Here is a 21,033-nt window from a genome sequence, read left to right on the forward strand (position 1 = left end):
TTTTAAAAGATTTTAAAATGAGAAAAATGTTTTTATATTTACACATGCACTCATCCTTTCTGGCATTCTTCATTCCTTTTGTATAGATCCATGCTTCTATCTATTGTCATTTTCCTTCAGCGTGAAGAAATTCCTTTAACATTTGTTAAGGTGCAGGTCTCCTGATGAATTCTCAGCTGTGGTTTGTCTGGAAATTTTCTTTCTTGCTTCAATTTTTAAAGATATCTTCATTGAATAAGATTTCTACGTGGACATCGTCCCCTAGCACTTTAAAAATGTCAATTGTCTTCTGGCTTGCACAGCTGCTTGCACAGTTGCTTGGCTTTTTCTCTACTTTTAAGATTTTCTCTTTATCTTTGCTTTTGAGCCATTTATGATCATGATGAGCCTTGATGTAGCTTTCTTCACGTTTACTTTGCTCGGGCTTTGTTGGGCTTCTTGGATTTGTGAGTTTATATTTTTCATCACATTAAGAAATTTTGGACTATTTCTTCAAATATTTTTTTCTGTCTCCCTTCTATCTCCTATCTTCTGGGACTCCAAATATATGTATGTTAGATGACTTGATATTGCCCCACAGGTCACCAAGGTGGTATTCATTTATTTTCCATCATTATTCTTTGTATTACTCCTATATCTTCAAATTCCTTGATTATTTTCTTCTATTGAGTCTAATCTGCTGTTAGGCCAATCCAGGGAATTTTTCATTTCAGATATGTTTTCCAGCTCTCAAAGTTCCATTTGGTTCTTTTTTTTACATTGTCCCATCTTTTCTCACTGTAGTCATATATTCCTTTTAGGTCCATAAACATATTTATAATAGCAGTTTTAAAAGTCCTGTAAAGGAATTCCCCACTAATCCCACCATGTCTGTCATTTCTAGGCCTGTTTCTATTTCCTGCTCATTATGGGTCACAATTCTTCACATGTCTAGTAATATCTGACAGGATGCTGAACACTTTAATTATCTGGATTTTGTGGTCTTCCTTTAAAGAGTGTTGAGTTTTGCTTTGGCAGGCACTTAAGTTACTTGCATGTCAGTTTGCTCCTTTTCAGGCTTCTTTTCAAATATTATTACTAAGGGTTCCAGATGGTTTTTACTCTAGAACAAGAGTTGGCAAAATTGTTTTGTAAGGGTCCAGACAGTAAATATTTTAGGCTTTGTGGACCTAAACCACACAACTCAACTATGTAAACAAATGCTTGTGACTGTGTTACAGTAAAACTTTACAAAAATTGGTAGCAGGCTGAATTTGGCCCACTGACCACAGTTTGCCAATCCCTGCTCTAGAGTTAGTTAGCCCGTACTACTAATGGCCCTTCTGGGGTCTCCACTGACAGTCCAGGGTGTTCAACGAGGTCTTTCCACTCTGGTTGGTCATAACTTGAACAACTCAAAGACCTATGTGAGTCCTAGTTATTAGTCAGCTATAGCCCCCCAGATTTTCTTTTTTCCCTACTCATAATCTTTGCCTGGCCTTATGGACTATCATCCCATGTAGGGTAGCTTAGTCTTTAGCCAAAACTCAAGACGACCCCAAGGCATGCTTACAGACCTCTTTCTCTCAATATCTCCCTCGCCGCTCCCACATCATGCCTCTCAAATTTCAGCCACCTCAGCCTCCCTGAACTCGTCTCTGTCTCTTCAACTCAATGAGACTATCGCACTCTTCTTGGTTCCCTGTCTTTGTGCTGTATGAGAATCCGAAAAATGCCTCCAAACAGAAAGATGATTTGTAGGGTAGAGACAAAAGAAATGGGGCTAAGCAGCTCCATAGGCTAGCTGAACAGGAAGTCCAGGGTCAGGAGAGTCACAGCAAGATTATTCCAGAACCAAGAGACCTGCAAGGCTCCTGCTTGCCACTCCTTGTTAAAGTTCATCAAATACAGGAAGGTATGATACGTATCTTCATTTTAGTTCATGCTGCACTACCTCTGCCACAATACCTTAGAGTCCAATGTACTAGGGTGGTTTTTGCAAAAGTTAACATTTTTCTCCATAAGTCTAATCATCCTGTTGGGCTAACTCTGGATCCCACTTTAATTTCCTAGGTTTGAAAGAACAGGCTCAAAATTTATCTCACTCTCCCAATATCCAGCAGTATTAGTCTCCCACGAAAAGCTAAAGGATTCATGATAAAGAATAATCCAAAAGAAAAATCACCTTGCTCAACTGCACAAGTCATTTGAATGAAGTCATGGAGATAAAAACAGAAAGGCCATTTAACATTCTCTCTATATAGGAGAAAATATAATTTTAGGAGCAAGCCATTTTACAGCTAGGCAACTAAGACTCAGCAAAGGAATAGATCTTATTCTCCTATGTGGGTATCTGGTCCAAAGACCCAGCATTCCTCCGACACTGATTCATTTTCTCTTGCTGGAAACATTTCCAGGTGTTGAAGGACCAGAATAACACAGGCCACTGTTTTTCTTTTTTTCCACTGTTTTTTATTTTAACATTCTCCTTTAACTGAAACTGTTGGTGTCTTCTTCCTGTGACAGGATTCGGGGAGAAGGCTTGATTCTTTGCATTTTCTGGTTTATTTCATTTCATGTCGGATATCTGATATTTTTCAAACACTTGTTTTGTTATGTGAAATGGGATAGTAGCGTGCCACGTCTTTTCTCCCAACTCAGCAGAAAAAATTAATAGCTTTCCTCAAGGGATGTTAAATAGCAGAGTACCTCACTGCTAGGAAGGATTTATTACTTTTTTACTGTTTTATTTTGGTTTTTTAACTTAATGGGGTGTTAAGCATAAGAGCTGTACACGTTGGACTCAAAGCACCAGCAGGGCTGGCCTATTTGTGGAGGCCCAAGGCCCTGTAAGATGAACCCTGTCACATCACAAGCTGAGCTTAAACTTCCTTCCTTAACACGTTACTGAAAGAGGGAGTAACAACAAGAGAATTTCAAATTGGTTTCTGCCCAGAGACCGACAGCAGCATCATCAGGCTTCAAAGAACTCCTGACACGTTCTGGCAGCAATCATTGGCACGAAGGACCAACCCTGTTCCTTTAAAATACTGTTTTCTGTTACTCCCCACCTCCCATTTTCCCCCCCAAAAAAAAAAAAAAATTCCTCAAATAAAAGGGACTTACCCTACTATTACTATAACAAAATCCAGTAAATTCCATCCATTTCTAACATAAGCATTAGGATGTAGCAATAATCCATACGCTATAATCTTCAAAAATGTTTCGACTGTAAAAATAATCAGGAAGGCATATTCTACTTTTTCCTGTGAAGAGAAACAAAGAAATTTAAAAAAGCGGGGGGATGGGGAAGAAGAAAAGAAACAGGGATTAGATCAGTATCTCAGAGATATAAACATTCTTCTCCAAGCAAAGTTTTATTATGAGAAATGGAACAATTAACACTGCACCTGGAGCAAGAAGGCATTTTAATTCTAACACTGAATTTCTCATAAGCAACTAAGTGTAAAACACTTTTCATCAGTGGCTATATCACTGCACTTTGCAACCTGCCTTGTGTGTGCAGTGACTCTGCCTAGGACGTAACAGCACGTTTGTTATTTGCACACATTTGCAAAATACAGCGTGTTTTCCTCCCAAGATTGCCAAATCAGGCCCAGAAAAGCACAAGGATGCAACAAAGATTCCCACAGGGCTTTGAACAGAATATCCTTTGGAAGAAAGCAAATTGCATCTGCTTTGACCCTCTCTTCCTCTCGGGTTTCCATCTGACTTCTAAGTCAGGATCATCTTTGTCACTGAGCAGCAAGGTGACCTCGGCAAGTCCCTCCAATCCCTTGGACCTAAGTTTCCTCACCTGCACAGTAAGGGGAGGGGATTCAGGACAGCAAGCCCACAGCCTCCTTGCTGGCGTGCTGCCTCTCCCGGCTGACACTACTGATGGGTCACCACGCACGTTCCCTGGGAGCCTGGACTCAGCCCCTGAATCCTCCTCTTCTTCCAGACTCAGCAGCCACTCCCATTTGACTGCCACAGACCTCCGAGATGCCACCCTCAGGCTAGAGGGCTCTTAGGACCTTTCCAGTTCCAACTCATGCGATTCCATGAGCTGGAGAAAATGCATCCATCAGCAGGTCTAAAAATGTTGGCTCTTTCCTCTTTTACAAAGGTTTTCTTTATACAGCTTTGGTTTCAATACAAATATAGACCACTGAGATGTGTGCGATTAATTTTACAAGAGGCATTTGCTGGCAAAAAAGCTATTGAAATAATAACTAAATGAAAACTCGTAAGTAATTAAAACTGTCCCATACAGCCCATAAAGTCCCCTGCTGATATTAATTCCCCTCTGTGAGACCTGAGGAAAGTTACCAATGCCTCAGGAAAATGGAAGTCACAGAATTCATTTATTAAGATACTTGGCGCAAGGGGGTGAATAAATTTGGCTCAGGAAATGCCTAGTGAGCACCTCTTCTGCGCGATGGGCCCCACACAGGAGCCAAGGTAAGAAAAATGGCTCCACTGTGGTCCTATCTTCGAAAGGTTTAGTCTGGTGCAAGAGGTGGGGGTTCAATTGTGGTACACAGAGGACATCCCAGGAGAGGGAACTGACAAAGAGCAGCTCTGCACCTTCATAAGCAGTTCTGCCCTCTGATAAGGCCAAAGGGTGAGACAACTTCTCCCCTGCAAGGACTTGCTTTGTTCCATGTGAGCACTTTTTTGCCTAAGCCACCCTGGGGTCTAGCCGTCCGCCGCCAGAGTGCCACCCCTCCATCGCAGACGAGTCCCAGTGCCGAGTGGGACTTCACCGAGTCTTACCACTGCATCCTTCCTCTTTACCAGCAGGGAAACCATCTAACCCCGGCGGTACCCCAGGCTTTACCCCCATTATCGACTCCCCACTGGTCACACTGAAAAGCCAGTTCATCGGTTCTCCCCCCCTCAACTTCCCTGTATTCCTAACGTGCCCCCAGAGCACCCCTTGATCCTCAGAACACCATCCTAGCGGTCTAATAAATTCCTCTGTGGTGTCACTTAGCCAGAGTCAATGTGTTTTCAATTTTAAAAGCCTAGCTCATCCCCAACCTCCACACTCACGCTTCGTCCAGATCTGCCATCAGGTCCTGCTCTCAGCCTGGCTCATCTCATCCCATGCACCCCGCACCCCTCAGCAGGCTGCGAGGCCTTCTCGGACCACGACCTACTCCCTCCGCACAGCCAGCCACATCCTCCAGGCTGGGGTGAGCCGCTGAAACCTCCCAGAGGAGCAGCGTGCGTGCCCCCTCGTGCCACACGCAGACCTCCAAGGACTCCTCTGTTTACTCTCTACACTCCTTGTGAGCCTCGTGAGAGCAAGGGCTCGTCTTCCCGTTCACTGCCACATCCCTGGGTGGTGGGTTCCCACGAGAGGTGCACTCAGGCCACCGTGGATATTCTGAGGAATAGAGACTGACTTTGCTACTAGCTACAGAGGAGAGATCCAGGAAAGCTTCAATGAGGCAGTGACGCTAACTTGGAGAGCTAAAAGGAAAGGCCGCTCTGTTGCTTTAACAAGAAGCAAAAAATCCCTGAATAAACCAATCTGCTGTACTCAAATTAGATCCTGACCACCAAAGGTAGATCGTCAACATGTTTTTGCGAGTTAGAGTTGTAAGGGAACAAGGTAAGCTGGAAACAGCACGTGGATTTTACAATTCCTCTTCCCGTTTTATCCTTTCTGCTTTATTTACTGGGCCAGACGGGGAAAAAAAGGCTTTTGCTGCCATCAATATTCATAGCAGTTATATCCCTATATCAACACAGCGCTATAGTGCAGAGCAGACAAACAAGACAGGGAACAGAGAGTACACCTACCAAACACAGCTTGTTTTTCCTCTTTAGCGTTTACTTACAAGTAATTTTGCCACAATAATACAAGGGCCATTCGTGCAACTGAATTGTTTAGGGTTCTTTTATCCCCCTCTCTCATCCTCCTCTCTCTCCTTTTTGAAGACTTTGGTTTCTCTTTCCAAAATCCTCAGTGCATTACTTGATGGAATTGACTATAAGAAATATAACCTTGCTGTAACATGATTCTTTCTTACAGAGACTCTACCATGGTGCCAGGTGAACAACCACAGCCTGGAGAGCACGACAGACCAGTCTGCCCAGAAGCCAGTGTCATCCTGGTCCCCAGTCCTGCCATTTAAAAGGACTCCAGGGCTTCCCTCGTGGCACAGTGGCTGAGAGTCTGCCTGCCGATGCAGGGGACACGGGCTCGTGCCCCGGTCCGGGAAGATCCCACGTGCCGCGGAGCGGCTGGGCCCGTGAGCCATGGCCACTGAGCCTGCGCGTCCGGAGCCTGTGCTCCGCAACGGGAGAGGCCACAACAGTGAGAGGCCCGCGTACCACAAAAAAAAAAAAAAAAAAAAAAAAGGACTCCAGTAAAACAAATACACCTCCACATTTAAGCAAATGTAGTGTTAAAAAAAAAATCTTGCAAAACAACAATCATGGGAAGGGGAGGTAATTACTTCACAAGAGGATTGTTCATTTGAGAAAAGAATGTTGGGTTAGTGATCTGAAAGGAAGCCGCCAAAAAGTCAGGGTCCTTGCAGGGTGGGGTGGGAACGTGCAACTGGCTGAAGGACCGTGAGACGTCGCACAGAAAAGATACGGAGTCAGCAGCTGGGATGGAAGAAACCACAGGAAGGATGAAGGAATGGGATGGCTGAAAAGAGGCGAGCAAGGGCCCTCAAGAACTGAACATGAAATGAGGTGGTCCCTGGGCAGGGACTGCACCTTAAAAGCCCTAGCCCAGGCTAAACAAAAAGAGTACATGATTCCTGCACCCCAGTCTCCCTGCATTTGCCAGGCACACTCAACCAGCCACCAGCAGGGATCCGCCTCACTAGCAAGGGATCCTGGGTGGGCAGGGCCAGCAAACCATCTTTTAAGAAAGCACCAATTCTTCACCAGAGACCACCCTGTTATGTGGATGCAAAGTCCCCCACGAGACTCAAGTCACTAGAGAAATAAAGGCTTAAAATCAAATTCTGCAACCTGATTTATCTTCTTTAAACAGTGAAGTTTCACCAAACAGCAGAGGCTCTAAACCAACAGTCTCTAAACCAGTTAACCCCTCACAGAGCCTTGAGAAACAGAAACCGTCAACCGGCCGGGAATGGGAGATGCCAGGATCTTTGACTGTACTTGGTTGGCAGCTGTCCTATTTTTAAGCATTGCTTTACTAGTGCTGAGGTACTAACATCCATCCATCCACCATCAATCTACCCATCCGTTCATCCATTCATCCACCCATCCATCATCTACCCATCTATCCCTGAGCACCTGGGTCCTCCTCAGAAAGCCTGACGCCTACCCTCACAGAGCTCCCGGCCTGCTGTCAAAAGATCAACAAAGGCTTGATGAGCCATGTAAGGTTCACCTCTCTGCTTTGCTCATCTACCCACAGGGCCCGAGTCTTTGCAGTGGTCTCCTGGCGTACACCCTGGCAGAAGGTACAGGGTCTCCCCTCCACACACATATCCCTTCTGTGTCCTGCAGTCCCGGGGTCCCCATTGGCAGAGATAATCTCTTACTGTCTTTGTAACCCCAGCATCCAGCACCATACACGGCACACATAAAGTACACACAGGTGCTAATAGGAGGTAGAGAAGAAAAAAAGAGAAGGAATTAAGCAACAAAGCCAGACTGAAAGGGGACTATAAAAACATGAGAACTTGGGATTCTAGCAATATGTACCAAAAAGCAAAACAAGCAAGGTAGGATTCTTTCTAAGTTACCAAAAACCCTTCCTATGACACACCTGGAATCAACAGTCAGAGTGTAGAGACAATAAATAGCTGATCCCAACATCTCACAGGCCCTCTCCTTCAATCCCAGCCTGAGCCCCTGGTGAACGCCCTCACCTTCCACCCTTCTGTACCTTCCGGCTTGCTTGCTTCTCTCCTGCAGGAGTGTCCACTCCAAATCATGGGTCGAGCTGCTCCCTCCCACTGTGTTCCCAAGTCCATGCTTTCCCTTCTCCATGCCTCTGCCCACGCTGCTTCACCCACCTGGTGTGCCTACCCCCGTGTGTGTCCACTCCCCTCTTTGGCGAGCACACAACCCTGACACGGCAGTAGCACAAGCCCAGCACAGGGCTGTGGCGAGAACGCAGGGCTTGGAGCTATATCTGTGTTCTGCTGGCCCCAGCTCAGCCCCTGACTGACTCAGGTCCACATCCGGTTCCCTCGCTGTAGAATGCCTCCCCCCACCCCAACCCCCACCAATTCCCGCCTTTTCATCAGGCTAAGTTCTACTTGTCCTTTGAGGCTCAGCTTAAATGACACTTTCTCAGCAAAAGCTTTGCTGACCTCCCAGACAAAATTTGGGCCCACTGTCAAAGCTCACCATATTTCTGCATAGCCCTATTCACAATGGAAAATTTTAATTAAAAAAAAAACTACCTCTTTGATACTTGTCTCTCCCAATAAATGATAATTTCTTATAAAATCAGAGACCATTTCTATTTCATATGTCACTGTATTCCCAAGTCTGTCACAAAAATAGATACTGAGTATTTATAAATGAAGAAATAAATGAGCAAAATGAGAAGTTTTGACCAAACATTATTCAATAGCCCTTCCTGCTAAGACATTCCATAATTGTTTTAGTCAGCTCAGGCTGCCATAACAAAATACCATAGACTGGGTGGCTGAAACAAACAGAGGCTTATTTCTCACAGTCTGGAGGCTGGGAAGATCAAGGTGCCAGTTGATCTGATGTCTGGTGAGAGCCTTTTCCCTGGCTTGCAGATGGCTGACTTCTCATGATGTCCTCATCTGGCCTTTCCTTGGTGGAAATATATACACGGAGAGAGAGATCTCTTCCTCTTCTTCTCAGGGCACTAATCCCAACATGAGGGCCCCACCCTCAAGACCTAATCTAACCCAAATCACTTCCCAAAGGCCCCACCTCCATACAACATCCCACTGGGGTTGAGCTTTGAACACATGAACACGGGCGGGGGAGGGGGGTGGGACACAGACATCCCACCCATAACAATACTGCAGGCCCTGTCCCAGGAAAACGCCCACGGCTAAACACCTGGGAAGAGCCTCACAGCTCCTGCTCTGCACCCACGGCCTCCCCACCTCTAGTCAGAGGGAGGAGTACCCACAAGGGCAAATCAGTCAAGGGTGATGAGAGGTCCAGGGCTGCAGGAGCACAGGTGTGAGGGGAGGGGGAGGATGAAGGGACTGAGGGACACCATGGACTTGGGGGTGGGAGTGAGAGGAGGTAAGGTTCTAAGGCTGCGTCTCTGTTTCTCACCTGTAAAACAAGAAGCCTGAATGCATGATGTCTTCCAGTGTGAAATTACAATTCTCTATGACCTGATGAGCAATGTCCAGACTCAGGCTCCAGAGGGAAGCCGTGTGAGGGACCAGGGACCCCAGGGAGGACAGCCAACCAGGAGCAGCAAGACCCAAGAGCAGCCATTGCCTTGTCAGGTGACCAGGTCACCCGAGGTTGCCCGAGAGACCCTCCCACCTGCTGCCTCACACATTCCAGGAGGTGCCCTCGGGAGCTGTGGCCACTCTGACAGGGTTCTGATGTGTGATTCAACCTCCAGTAAACTCTACCGGGGATCACGGGACGGGGAGCAGCAGGCGGCCTCAGCTCAGAGTGCTGGGATGTAAACAGAGGTAATGCTTTCCTCTGCAGGTATTAATGAAGAATGTACTTAGAGGGCCGCCAATGGGTAGCTGATGCCACATTCACATGAAGAGACTGGCTGGAATAGGCAGCATGCCTTCCTTCTTCTTCACCTTTGGTTTCTAAGTACAAATTGTAGAGCACATGCGAGTGAGCCCATTTCTTGTGGCACTCGGCTAAGCTATCTGCCCCTTCTGCTTCTCAGTTTCCTCATCCATAAAACCAGGATACTCACCCTTGCCCACTCAGGTGACGGTGAAAATCAGATTCAGTGAAGTGGGAAAGAGCCCTGTGAACCATCAGAAACTCACCATCAAAGGCCACCGGGACAGGAAGGGGCAAGGCCGCACTCCCGGGCTCTGGAAGTGGAGTCCCAGTAGGAGGACCAGGAGATGGGACAGAAACCTCATAGGACCGTTGCCAGCCCAGTGATCCCATGACCACCCAGGCCAAGCAGGGCCACTGCCCCGGGATGCCGTCCAGAATGTACCCGAGATGACAAATGAAGGTGGCCAGCAGGTGGCCTGGCTGACCGCTCCATGGAGACCAACTTCAAAGCCATCTGATCCATGGGAAGAGGGCAGAGGAAGCTGACAGGGCACTCTCGCTGGATGTGGCCTCGCTTTTCGGCAGCACAGAGGCAGCTGCTTCTTGGCTGCAGGGGTAAAGCAAGCAGCTGGCAGGGGGTGGCTCCCTATGGTTCTTGCCAGCCAGCAAAACTCGCAGGGTAACAGCACCCTGACTTTCCTCTGAGAATTGCTCCTTTCCTACTTTCAGTCCAGGGGTCACAGGGGTCGGCATGTGACCCAGGTTACTGGTTCAGGGATAGGCATGCGTCCCAATGCCCACCAACCAGGTCCAGTTAAAGCTAGCCCTGGGTTTCACTCAGCCACTAGGCCAGAAGTTCTGTCATTGGCTTGACTGAGCTCTCAGAGGCTATAAGTCTAGAGTTACCAGGGGGACATAAAGATGAAAAGCCAACACCTAGGGAAGCCAAGCCAAAAGATGAGGAGAGAGCCGAACAGAAAGACAGAGGAAACCACCTAGCTCTGATGCTCCTGTATGAGCCCCTGGATCAAGCCGAACCTGAAGGCAAAATTCTCCCCCCACTTTTGGGCTTTTCAGTCACAAAAGCCAATAAACGGAGCCAGTTGAGGTTCGGTTTTTGGTCAACTGCAAACAAAAGTCCTAACTAGATACTGGGGGCCTACAGGATCACTCTGCTTCTCTGAAAGTTAAAGCACCTAAGAGGATCTTCAGCAGCTCCTCACTTCTCAAGAGATTCAACTCCTTGGATGATTCCTTTTGACCCACAGGCTCAGCGATGGTTCTCTGTGCACAGGACCCATAAGCCCTGCAAGTCACTGCCTCTGGGAATTCATCTAGGCTCAGCTTTCCAGATTTCCTCCTTCCATCTCATCCATTCTCTGTTGCTGTCTTCAATTCCAACTGGTTTCTGGGACTCTACACACTCCTGAAAACCTGATGCCTCAGACTTGGCCTGCTTCCCATCCCACTCATCCTGGGACCCCTTGGTAGTGGGTACATTCTATGGTTGGCAGCCATACACCTCCTCACCCAGCTTCACCACGAAGGCACTGCCCACCTCCTCCCCACCTTGCTTGGACTTCAGGCACCCTATTTCAATTTAATTCAACCATATTCCCTGGGTATCTGTTCCATACCAGGTGCGGTCCTGAGCACTGAGATCAAAGATGGCTAAGACAGTGTCTACGTCCTGGTGGAGGACAGCCGATGTATACATAAACATTGCTAGACAGAGCAGACGACAATCAAAGCTAAAGCCGAGGACGGGGAATCTCCTGTGGGGAGATGTGGGATGGCGCAACTAATTGTGTGTGGAGCGTTTGGGAAAGCTTCTTGAAAAGCAGAGGACAGTATCACATCTCAATTCCTCCATCTGGCATCCCCAAGGACCTCTACACAATCTGTCTATGCTCTACGTATCAACAAACAGCTGATATGTTACCCCGCCGGGCGCAGGGCCTCTGTTCCACCCAGCTCCCTTTCCTCCTCCACGACCCCCTCTGCTCCCGTCTGTCAGCTCCCATAACACCCTGCATATACGTCACACTCACCGGACCCTCTGGTCTCTGTCACTGCTCTTCTCCGTCACTGAAAGCATTTTTTTTCTATTGATCTAAATCCTGCTCCACCCTTCCAGAGAAGACTGGGGCGTTTCATTTCCCGAGTGTTCTTCTGCCCTCCCCCCTTTCAAAAGCACGATGCACTTATCAGGGAAGGCAAATGACCGCTGTGTGCCTACTGCCTCTGCTCCCCAGGCACCCCTGCAGCAGACAGCCCTTGCCGGCCTCCAGCCAGCACTCCTCCGACTGCATCCTAAAGCAGCTTCACACGGTGCCCAATCAGGCATCACCCCCAGACTGGAGTGGGCATGTGAGTCAAAACTATTTGCCACACCAGAGTTAAAAGTTGCACCACCTGCAGTTAATCATGAAAGTAAATCATAACAAATGCTTGAGCACCATTGTAAAGCAATTGTACTCCAATAAAGACGTAAAAAACAAAAAAGAGAGATACGTACCACAATGTTCATTGCAGCTCTATTTACAACAGCCAGGACATGGAAGCAACCTAAGTGTCCATAGACAGATGAATGGATAAAAATGTGGCACATATATACAATGGAATATTACTCGGCCATAAAAAGAAATGAAACTGCGTTATTTGTAGTGAGGTGGATGGACCTAGAGACTGTCATACAGGGTGAAGTAAGTCAGAAAGAGCAAAACAAATACCGTATGCTAACACATATATATGGAATCTTAAAAAAAAAAAGTTCTGATGAACCTAGGGGCAGGACAGGAATAAAGACACAGACGTAGAGCATGGACTTGAGGACACAGGGAGGGGGAAGGGTAAGCTCGGACGAAGTAAGAGAGTCGCATAGACTTCTATATACTACCAAATGTAAAATAGCTAGCTAGTGGGAAGCAGCCGCATAGCACAGGGAGATCAGCTTGGTGCTTTGTGACCACCTAGAGGGGTGGCATAGGGAGGGTGGGAGGGAGATGAGAGAGGGAGGGGATATGGGGATATATGTATACATATAGCTGATTCACTTTGTAATACAGCAGAAACTAACAGAACATTGTAAAGCAATTATATTCCAATAAGGACGTTTAAAAAAAAATGCTTGAGCACCAACTACGTATGAGGCCATGGAAGAAAGCAGAGAGAGGCAAGGCACTGCCCTGCCTTCCCGAGCTCTTGGTCTAAGCTGGGCAGGTGAACCTATGAGGTGTCGTCTTGTATTATTTGTAGATTGTCACTACCTTGAGGGCAAGATCCATTGCATCTACCTCTGCAGACCCTCTCACCATACAGAGCAGAGAAATGAGCACTTAGCCTCAATAAATGCCAAGATGGCATCATCCACAAGAAAAAAGGAGAAGAAAAGCAGAGCCCGATGCTGCATGTCTGAGCACCTGGGCGGAGACCTTGTCTCACTGTCAGGGAGCCCCACCAGCAGTTCTGACACCCAGGCCCAGATCCATTCGCCTCTCCTAGGTGGAAGTACAGAGCTAGTCTTTCTTTCTTAACTGTGCCAGGCCTTTACATCCCCTTCTGACAGCTCAGGTCAAGGTAAACGGCAGCGAGATTATGTGCCCTGCGTGGGGCTGATCCAAGTAGCTTGCTGCCTCCCTGGGATCTAATGGGCCCAGGTCATGTGAAAACTGCCAAGCCCCATCATTCTATAAAAGAAGTCTTTTCTTAGTATTGCTTCATTTGCCTGACACGAACCAAATGCTCCCACATGTCCACTTCCTCGGCTGAAAAGAAACGGGCAAACATTTCAAAATGGCAGGAACTGAGTACGTTTAAAACCAAACATCTTCATTTTGACAAGAAAGCAGTCACTCCTTTTCTCCATTAACAGAGGCTTTCACATCTGTCTATGGTTAAATTTCCTGACATCTGAATTCTAAGTGTAATCTCATTTCACGCCCCCGACGCTCACTTGTACTCCTATAAACACACCATGTGCACACCTGCACACAGTATCTAAGAAAAGAAACATGTTCCTGTCTCTCATCTCAACTGATTCTCCAAACTACGGAGTAAGACAGGCAAAGACGGGATTACTATTTCCATTCATGTATGAGGGTCACAGTCAACAGGAACAAGAGAGAGCAGTAACCGTGCCCTCTGGTTTGAAGAGACCTTACTGCACTCACCTGGTGGGGAAGCATACTTCCTTGCCAGTCCCATGGCTGCCAGGTCTCACCTGGGCTTTTATGGAGCTCCACCAGGACCTCAGCCTCGGGTCATCCAGGCAACTTGGACGGAGCCGCCTGAGGACACACCTTGGGGGCGGAGCTGCCGACTGTCATAGTGTTGGTGCCTGGTGGGCAGTGCTGCCCCATTTAAGAACATTTGCAGTCACCTGTTCAGATGCACTCTGACCTTGTCCAGATGACAAGGAACCTGGGGTCAGCTTCCAGATCTGCCCCTTACTGGCTCTGTGGACTCAAGCAAGTGACCTGACCCCTCCTTGCTGCTGTTTCTTCATAAAGTGAGAATACGAAGGGCAGAAGTGGGCCAGGTTTGCTGTTGAATGTGAATGAGGCAACACACGTAAAACACGTGAGCCAGGGTCCATGTGGCGCACACACCCATGGACGCTGGTTCACTTTACTGGTGCGTCTGTGTTACACGCTTCCCTGGCCTGGCCACGCCCCAGGAACAGCACAGGGCCTGGCACAGAGCACCTGCTAACTACTCGCTACATGGGCACTGGGTCCAGGGCCCAGCTCGCTGCCCACCCTGCAGGTCTGCACACCCCCAGGGCAGGCATCTCCCCCCCCCACCCCAGAGGGGGCCGGACCGGGGTCAGCACCTGCTCCTCTCTGAGGGAGTCAGACGCCCATCTAGCCCAGCTCCTACACCGCCTGGACTGTCCAGCAAAGTCTGCCTAGGGCCCATCATAGAACAGGACACTCAGGAGGTGAAACAGGGCCCAGATCCCAGGCCACGTGTCAACTGTGACCGCAAAGGTGGGTTGGGGGAGCAGGCACCATTCAGTTCACCAGGTGTGTCTCTCCACCATAAAAACCAGTCTTTGGGATGAACAACCCTCATTCACAGTCAGCTTTTCTCCAGTAAATGTAACGAGACCATAGGAACACAGATCATTTCTTTCTGAATAAATTCATAAAGTCATGAATCAGTGTTTAAAAATACATAAAGTGTGGAGTCTATAACTGAGATAAAATACGTGATACATTTATTCAGAAGATTAATTACTCCATGCCTATAATTCATCATTGTTTTAGTATTAGAAAGTAAAATGAAGTTAATTTAAAAGACATTGGGTGGGTTAAAAACCAGGCACCACCTAACTGTGGTCCTGAAGTAGAAATCAATACCCAAGGCCATGACTAAGCAGAACTGAGTGTCTGCAGACCCACTCCAACCTGGGGAGCATCCCTCGCATTGATCTGGCCTTGCCAGTCAAACCTCTCCCTCTTCTGTCACTTACCAGCTCCCAGAAGCCGGGGCTGGGGTGGCCAGCGAGGGGGTGCAGCAGGGGTGTCTGCCACCATCCCCCAAGCTCAGACCCGCACAGGCTTTCTACGAGCAATTCCATTCTCAGAAAAACCGGTGACTCTGGAAGCAGTCACTAGAGGGGGTTCTGTTTGGTCAAGTGGCTAGGGTTAGTTCCTAACCTCTACTGTTCTTTTTAAGGTAACTTTTTATTTAGTATCTGCCTCGCTCCGAAAACGAACTCTAGGCAGCAAGAATATAAAAATTTGAAGTAAATGAGTATGAGAATCCTAGATGGCTGTTTAAAAGAAAGTGGGAGATCTACATGTAAGGGCAGGGAAGGATGTCTGTGATACATTACTACAGGAATAATGCGAATAACACGATCCCTTTGATGTCTGAGGAAGTCTCTTAATAAGCCAGTCTGCAGCACAGACACCTGAAAATGAAAAGGCTTGCCTCTGAAAGCAAGATCACGGGGGACTTTCTGTCTCTACTTTTAGGTATGTCTGATTTGTGGTTTTCTCACTGAGCATCTTTAAAATCAGCTGGAAGTCTAAATATTTAGGACAAATCATAAGATGAGAAATTAAAATTAACAAGGAAAAGAAGATAAAATGAAACAGGAATAAGATCATGACAAAGATGTGCACTATGAACACATTTTTATTAATGTGTCTCTGAGATTTCTAACAGCTAATGTGGAAGGAAAGCAGACCAGCGACACAAGTTACCTTATCTTTTGAATGAAATTGTTTCTCAGAACAAAAATATTTCTCCAGAGGATTTGCTTAAAGGAATCCGCTGACAATATGAATTGAGCACTAATTATAGGAATTCGATTAATTTTTGCCTATCTTCATGGAATGTACACCGTAATGGAGAAGACGTTTAACGTGGAATGAATATGAAGTTCGTTTGGTGGTGTACATCCAGAAATTTTTGAAAAATGAAATAAAATAGAACGGAAACTATCGGAATGCATGGCAAATATGAGAATTTAGTGAGAGTAAGTATATTTTCATCAAAGTCATGTTTTCAGATGATTTATGCACAGATGTTTGGGAGCTACAACGTAAAATGTATACACTACCTTGGCCAGCCTCTCAAAAAAAAATGTTGACAAACAGAGCTCTGGAAGCCAATAATCTGGACCGACCACTGGACACCAGTGGGGAATAATAACCCCTCTCTTACCCTCATTCTTGGTTACACACACTCTCCCCTTCCACACACACACCTATCCACAAAACCCCTGAAGTTAAAAGGTATTTAGAGAATCCCTAACTGTGTACAGGGCCAAACACCCAAGAAGCAAACCAAACAGTCAAAAAGAGTCAACCCAGGAAGTGGTGGGAATGAGGCACACATCCTAGGCGTGCTTCTGGAGGAAGAACCGAATCTCCACATAAGGAACCAGAGCCGCAGGACAAGCTTGGGCAGTGAGTTCCCTGCCTGTCCTAGGAGAAGAAGTGGGGCCATCTTGGAAGTCAGCTGTCTCTAGGGTCACCTGGAGAGGAAGGAAAGGAGAGTAGCTGAGACCAAGATGGGAGCTTTTATGAGAAGGAAGAAGATACAGGCATCTCATTGGGGCACTGAAGGGTGGACAGGGTGGGGAAGGCTTTGAACCACAGATCAGAAGGCACTCCAGAGCCCCAGTAGCACCGTCCTCCAATAGATGGAGAAACTGAAACCCAGAGAGGGAAAGGGCAGCACCGGCACGCCGAGCACCGGGGGCAGAAAAAGCAGCAGAGGACGCCTGGGTGCTGGACGTAGAAAGGAGGGAAGGTTCTAGCAGATTTGATCTACCCCACAGCTTGCCCACCTTCCCTGATCCACCTCGAGTCCACATGAGGGATGGCTCATAAAAACCAGACCGGGACAGGGAGTGAAATGACACCCACACTGGGCCCTAAGTGGGGCATCAGGTCACAGAAGCAGGGTAGGGAGCATGGGGGCATGTGAAGACCTGGGCCGTGGTCCCCACCCAAGACCGGAGCTCGTAGGCCAACGAGAGTCACATGTATCCCCTGGCAGGCCCGGGGCTGCTTGCCGTCAGGCACACACACCTCCTAGATGGGAGCAGGGCGATCGGGGCAGGGGCGTCTATAATTCACACAGGAGCGGGGGACACAAGGGAGAAATGGGGTCCCTCTTCCCTAGCTGCTTTATGGGAAAGGTGGTTGGCTAGGGTAAAAGGCCCTCTGAGCTGGGCGGGCTCTACAGAGCCTCAGGCTGTTCTTCTGAATCATGTTTTTGTGTCTTCATTCATTGGAGGCGATGAAGTCTTTCCCCAGCTTTCTTAAGACTGCAGCAATCTCCCCAAAGAACACTCTTTTAAGGAAGCACAGGACTGCAGATAATGAAGAATAGTTTCAAACCCGGTTCTGCTGGACCAGCTGCGTGGCCCGAGGGCAAGCGCTGAAATTCTCAGGCAGCAGTTCCCTCATCCTCTCAACGGGGCCACCCCTACCCTGGGGGGATTAAGGCTTAATACCGATGGCGCGAATGCCTGGCACATGGCTTGCCCTCAATGAAGTGGCTCCTGTCATCACGCGGCTGTGTTGTTGAAGGTCCACGGAAGGGTCTCCACAAGCGTCTCCCCAGTCGAGCGTGGGGTTCTGGAAAGTTGAGAAACCACCCTACTCCTTTCACTTTACACGCCACAGTGAGGCCCAAGGGGTCACACCAAGCGCTACCCCTCAACCCCACTGTTTGTACCCTGTGACAAAAAACAGTACCCCAGGCTCTGAAAACACAGGAAGGAGCCTAAACAGACAAGCACCTTGAAATCACAATCACTAAAGTCCTGTTTGGCTACAGCCACAAAACCTACATCCATCCTGTTAATTCAGGCGGAGGCAGATGCCTTTTTAATGGTTTCATAATCACTAAGATCAATCATCATTTTAATAATGATTAGTGTTGAGAAAGGCAACAGGCTTAATCATAACTGCCTCAATTCAAAATTCATTAACACTCTGTGACCAACTGAAATCAGCACACTTGAGGCTCTCAATACTTCATAAGCACACCTCCTAAAAGAACTGTCAAGCTGCTTAAGTTCTATACTCTGTATTTTAAAGCTGCCTCTATATGGCAGCATAGTTCACTTTCCATAGTCACTTCCCAGTGAATTCAGTGTTCAGGCGAACTCCTATCTTTAGGATAACTTTGAGACATATGAACAGAAGATCCCATGAAAGCTTCGACAGCCAAACACATGCTATTTGCTGAATATCTAGGTTCATTATTTATAAAAACATCCTAGTGGGTTACAATAAAATGGAGCAAACAAATACAGGTTTTTCTTTCATTACAATAGCGTTGGTGAATCAGACCTCAAATGTCTAGAGATTACCACTTTCTACAACTTGTGATTCTGCTCAAATGCCAAACTTAAAAAAAAATCCAAATCCAGAACAAATGTTCAACTGTAACATCCAGTCGTGCATTTTTTTCACAGCCCCGACATATGAGAGCACAGAGAGAGGCAAAGATGTGAGATAAGTCTACTCCCTCCTTACAGCCAGTGAAAGGCAAATAGGTCCTGTATCACCTCTGTAGGGCCTACAGTCCACCAGTTTGCTACTGACTTTTAAACAACCAGACATCCCTCAAGGCAGGATAAGGAAAACTGAAATCTAGCTGGATGACTTCTGACGACCCGTTGTAAGCTGGGTAGCACAGGGAATTTTAGAGTCAGACAGGCTGAGTTCCAAGTTCCTACTCGATCCAGCTGTATAACCTGGGACAAGAACTTCACCCTTCTGAGCCTTGGTTCCCTAATCAGTGCCAGTCCTGTCAAAGGAATAAATGAACTAACGTGCAATGCCCAGCGCTTGTTAACAAGAAACGGTTATTATTTTACTGGGAATTGAGGGTAGAAGTTCAGGTCTTGACCTCTTTTCTAATACGACAGAAGCTCTCTAAATTGATTTGCTTTTAACTATCTGGTCAGATGAACTGACATTCTTCTGGGTAAAAGATAATGACTAAAGCCCACGCCATACCGAACCCATGTGGCTCCCAAGTTAATTTCTAGAAAGATTATACATTTTTGTCCTCAACACTTGAGTTGTACGCTTGTGACTGTAACTACCTAACTTAACTGCATGGTGCTTGAAATGATGAAACATGAGTGCAAAAAGAGTCGTTGCTTACACAAAAACTCAGCTGAATCCCCTGAAAGTACTTGATGAGAAATGTTGCTGAAGGGTTTGTTGTGGAGTCGGATACAGGTCAGATGACAGCAAGGGAAAAGGGAAAACCATACACTTTCAGAATCGCTCTCTGCTCTCTTCTCATGTATCTTTAAGTTCTCACTCTGATTCAAATAAAACACAATCAGATACCGTAGGTATATTACAGGTGTCGCTTATGCAAGAAAGAAAATGGGCACCCTGACCAGTAGATGCATGATACTCAAAAAAGCCTTTGGGGACTTCCCTGGTGGTCCAGTGGCTAAGACTCCACACTCACAAAGCAAGGGGCCCAGGTTTAACCCCTGGTCAGGGAACTAAATCCCTCATGCATGCCGCAACAAAGATCCTATGTGCCACGACTAAGACCCAGCGCAGCCAAAAATAAATAAAGAAATAATAAAAAAAAAAAAAGCCTTTGGCCCGACTCCAAAATATTGGCAAATAAATGTTCATTTATATAGTCTAGGTTAAAATTATCTCTAAGAAGTGTTTCTAACTTTTTAAATGAGTCTCCCTATAACTGACTTTTTAGAATAACCAAGTTACAGGTCAGATTAAAGGGCAGGAGCAGGAAGAGGCTGGAGAGACTAACCGGGGCTCACCCTGTCCTCAGTTCCCATCTGAGGTCTAGCATTTGACTATGCCCACCATGAGTTTGTCTCTAGAAAGCGCATCACAGGGTGCAAGTGCATCGTCGGTCACTGGTGAGGCTATACTTAAAAGGATATCGTACTGCTCTGGTGACCTGACCACTTGTGTGATGCACTGAGACAGCACCAAGTACCACCCACTAGGGACTCGGGCTTGATGGCGGTAAACTTTCCAGAGCTGAATCCATGTCATCATCTCTGTCCTCTTGTGTGCCAGAGTAGGGGAATTGTGTGTGTGTGTGTGTGTGTGTGTGTGTGTGTGTGTGTGTGTGTGTGTGTGCGTGTGTATGTGTGTGTGTGTTGGTAGTGGCATTATGTGCTGGGGCAAGAAAAAGGAAAGGAGGGAGGCAATGTCAGTGAGCATGACTGAGAAAGCATTTGAGCAAGAAAGACCTGCACAGTATCACACATGGGAAAGGAGGTTGGCAGCCCCTGGTAGAAATCATCCAAGTGCTGACTGCTAACCCCTCACCTTAACCATGACTTCATTTAAGTTGTCAAGAATTCTTTCACTCTCTATTTCCTTGTGTTTGATGCACAGTTCCTGAGGTAGAGTGAAGAGGGGAAATGAGGCATTCTCTCGGGAGTCTACATAAATCTCTGCAGGTGTGATCACATCCTCAGGAGAAGACTGAAGACCAGCCTGGTCTTACGTCCTCATTAACCATCAGCAGGAGACTTGTGTTCATAGAAAGGCCGTCAAGCGAGGAGTACTACCTTCTGGGGCTGGATTAGACTCTCAGTGACAACTCAAAACTCATACTTCTCACTACACCAGGGGTTGGTGAGTCACGGCCCACAGGCCAAGCCTGGTCCACCAGCCACACTTTTCTCACCAAAGTTTCACTGCAACACAGCAGGGCTCATTCGCTTCTGTACTGTCTATTGCTGCTTTTGCACTACAACAGCAAAGTTGAGCAGCTGTGTCCAGAACTGCATGGCCTGCAAAGCCTAAATGATTTACTATTTGGTTCTTTACAGAAAAAGTTTGCTGACCTATGCTCTGGACC

The 21,033-nt window shown here is 47.0% G+C and overlaps 1 protein-coding gene across 18 annotated transcripts in view; it reads right to left on the reverse strand.

Moving 5' to 3' along the window:
• The window catches only part of CACNA1D (calcium voltage-gated channel subunit alpha1 D), a 317,823-nt gene that overhangs the window by 151,294 nt on the left and 145,496 nt on the right, over positions 1-21,033 (reverse strand). For all 18 annotated transcript variants that reach the window (XM_060308364.1, XM_060308363.1, XM_060308362.1 and 15 more), the window contains exon 4: positions 3,106-3,245. In XM_060308364.1, coding sequence (XP_060164347.1) covers positions 3,106-3,245 — 140 coding nt within the window. The remainder of the gene's footprint in view (positions 1-3,105; positions 3,246-21,033) is intronic.

Source organism: Globicephala melas, chromosome 11 (assembly GCF_963455315.2).
Source record: "Globicephala melas chromosome 11, mGloMel1.2, whole genome shotgun sequence".
Lineage (NCBI taxonomy): Eukaryota > Metazoa > Chordata > Mammalia > Artiodactyla > Delphinidae > Globicephala > Globicephala melas.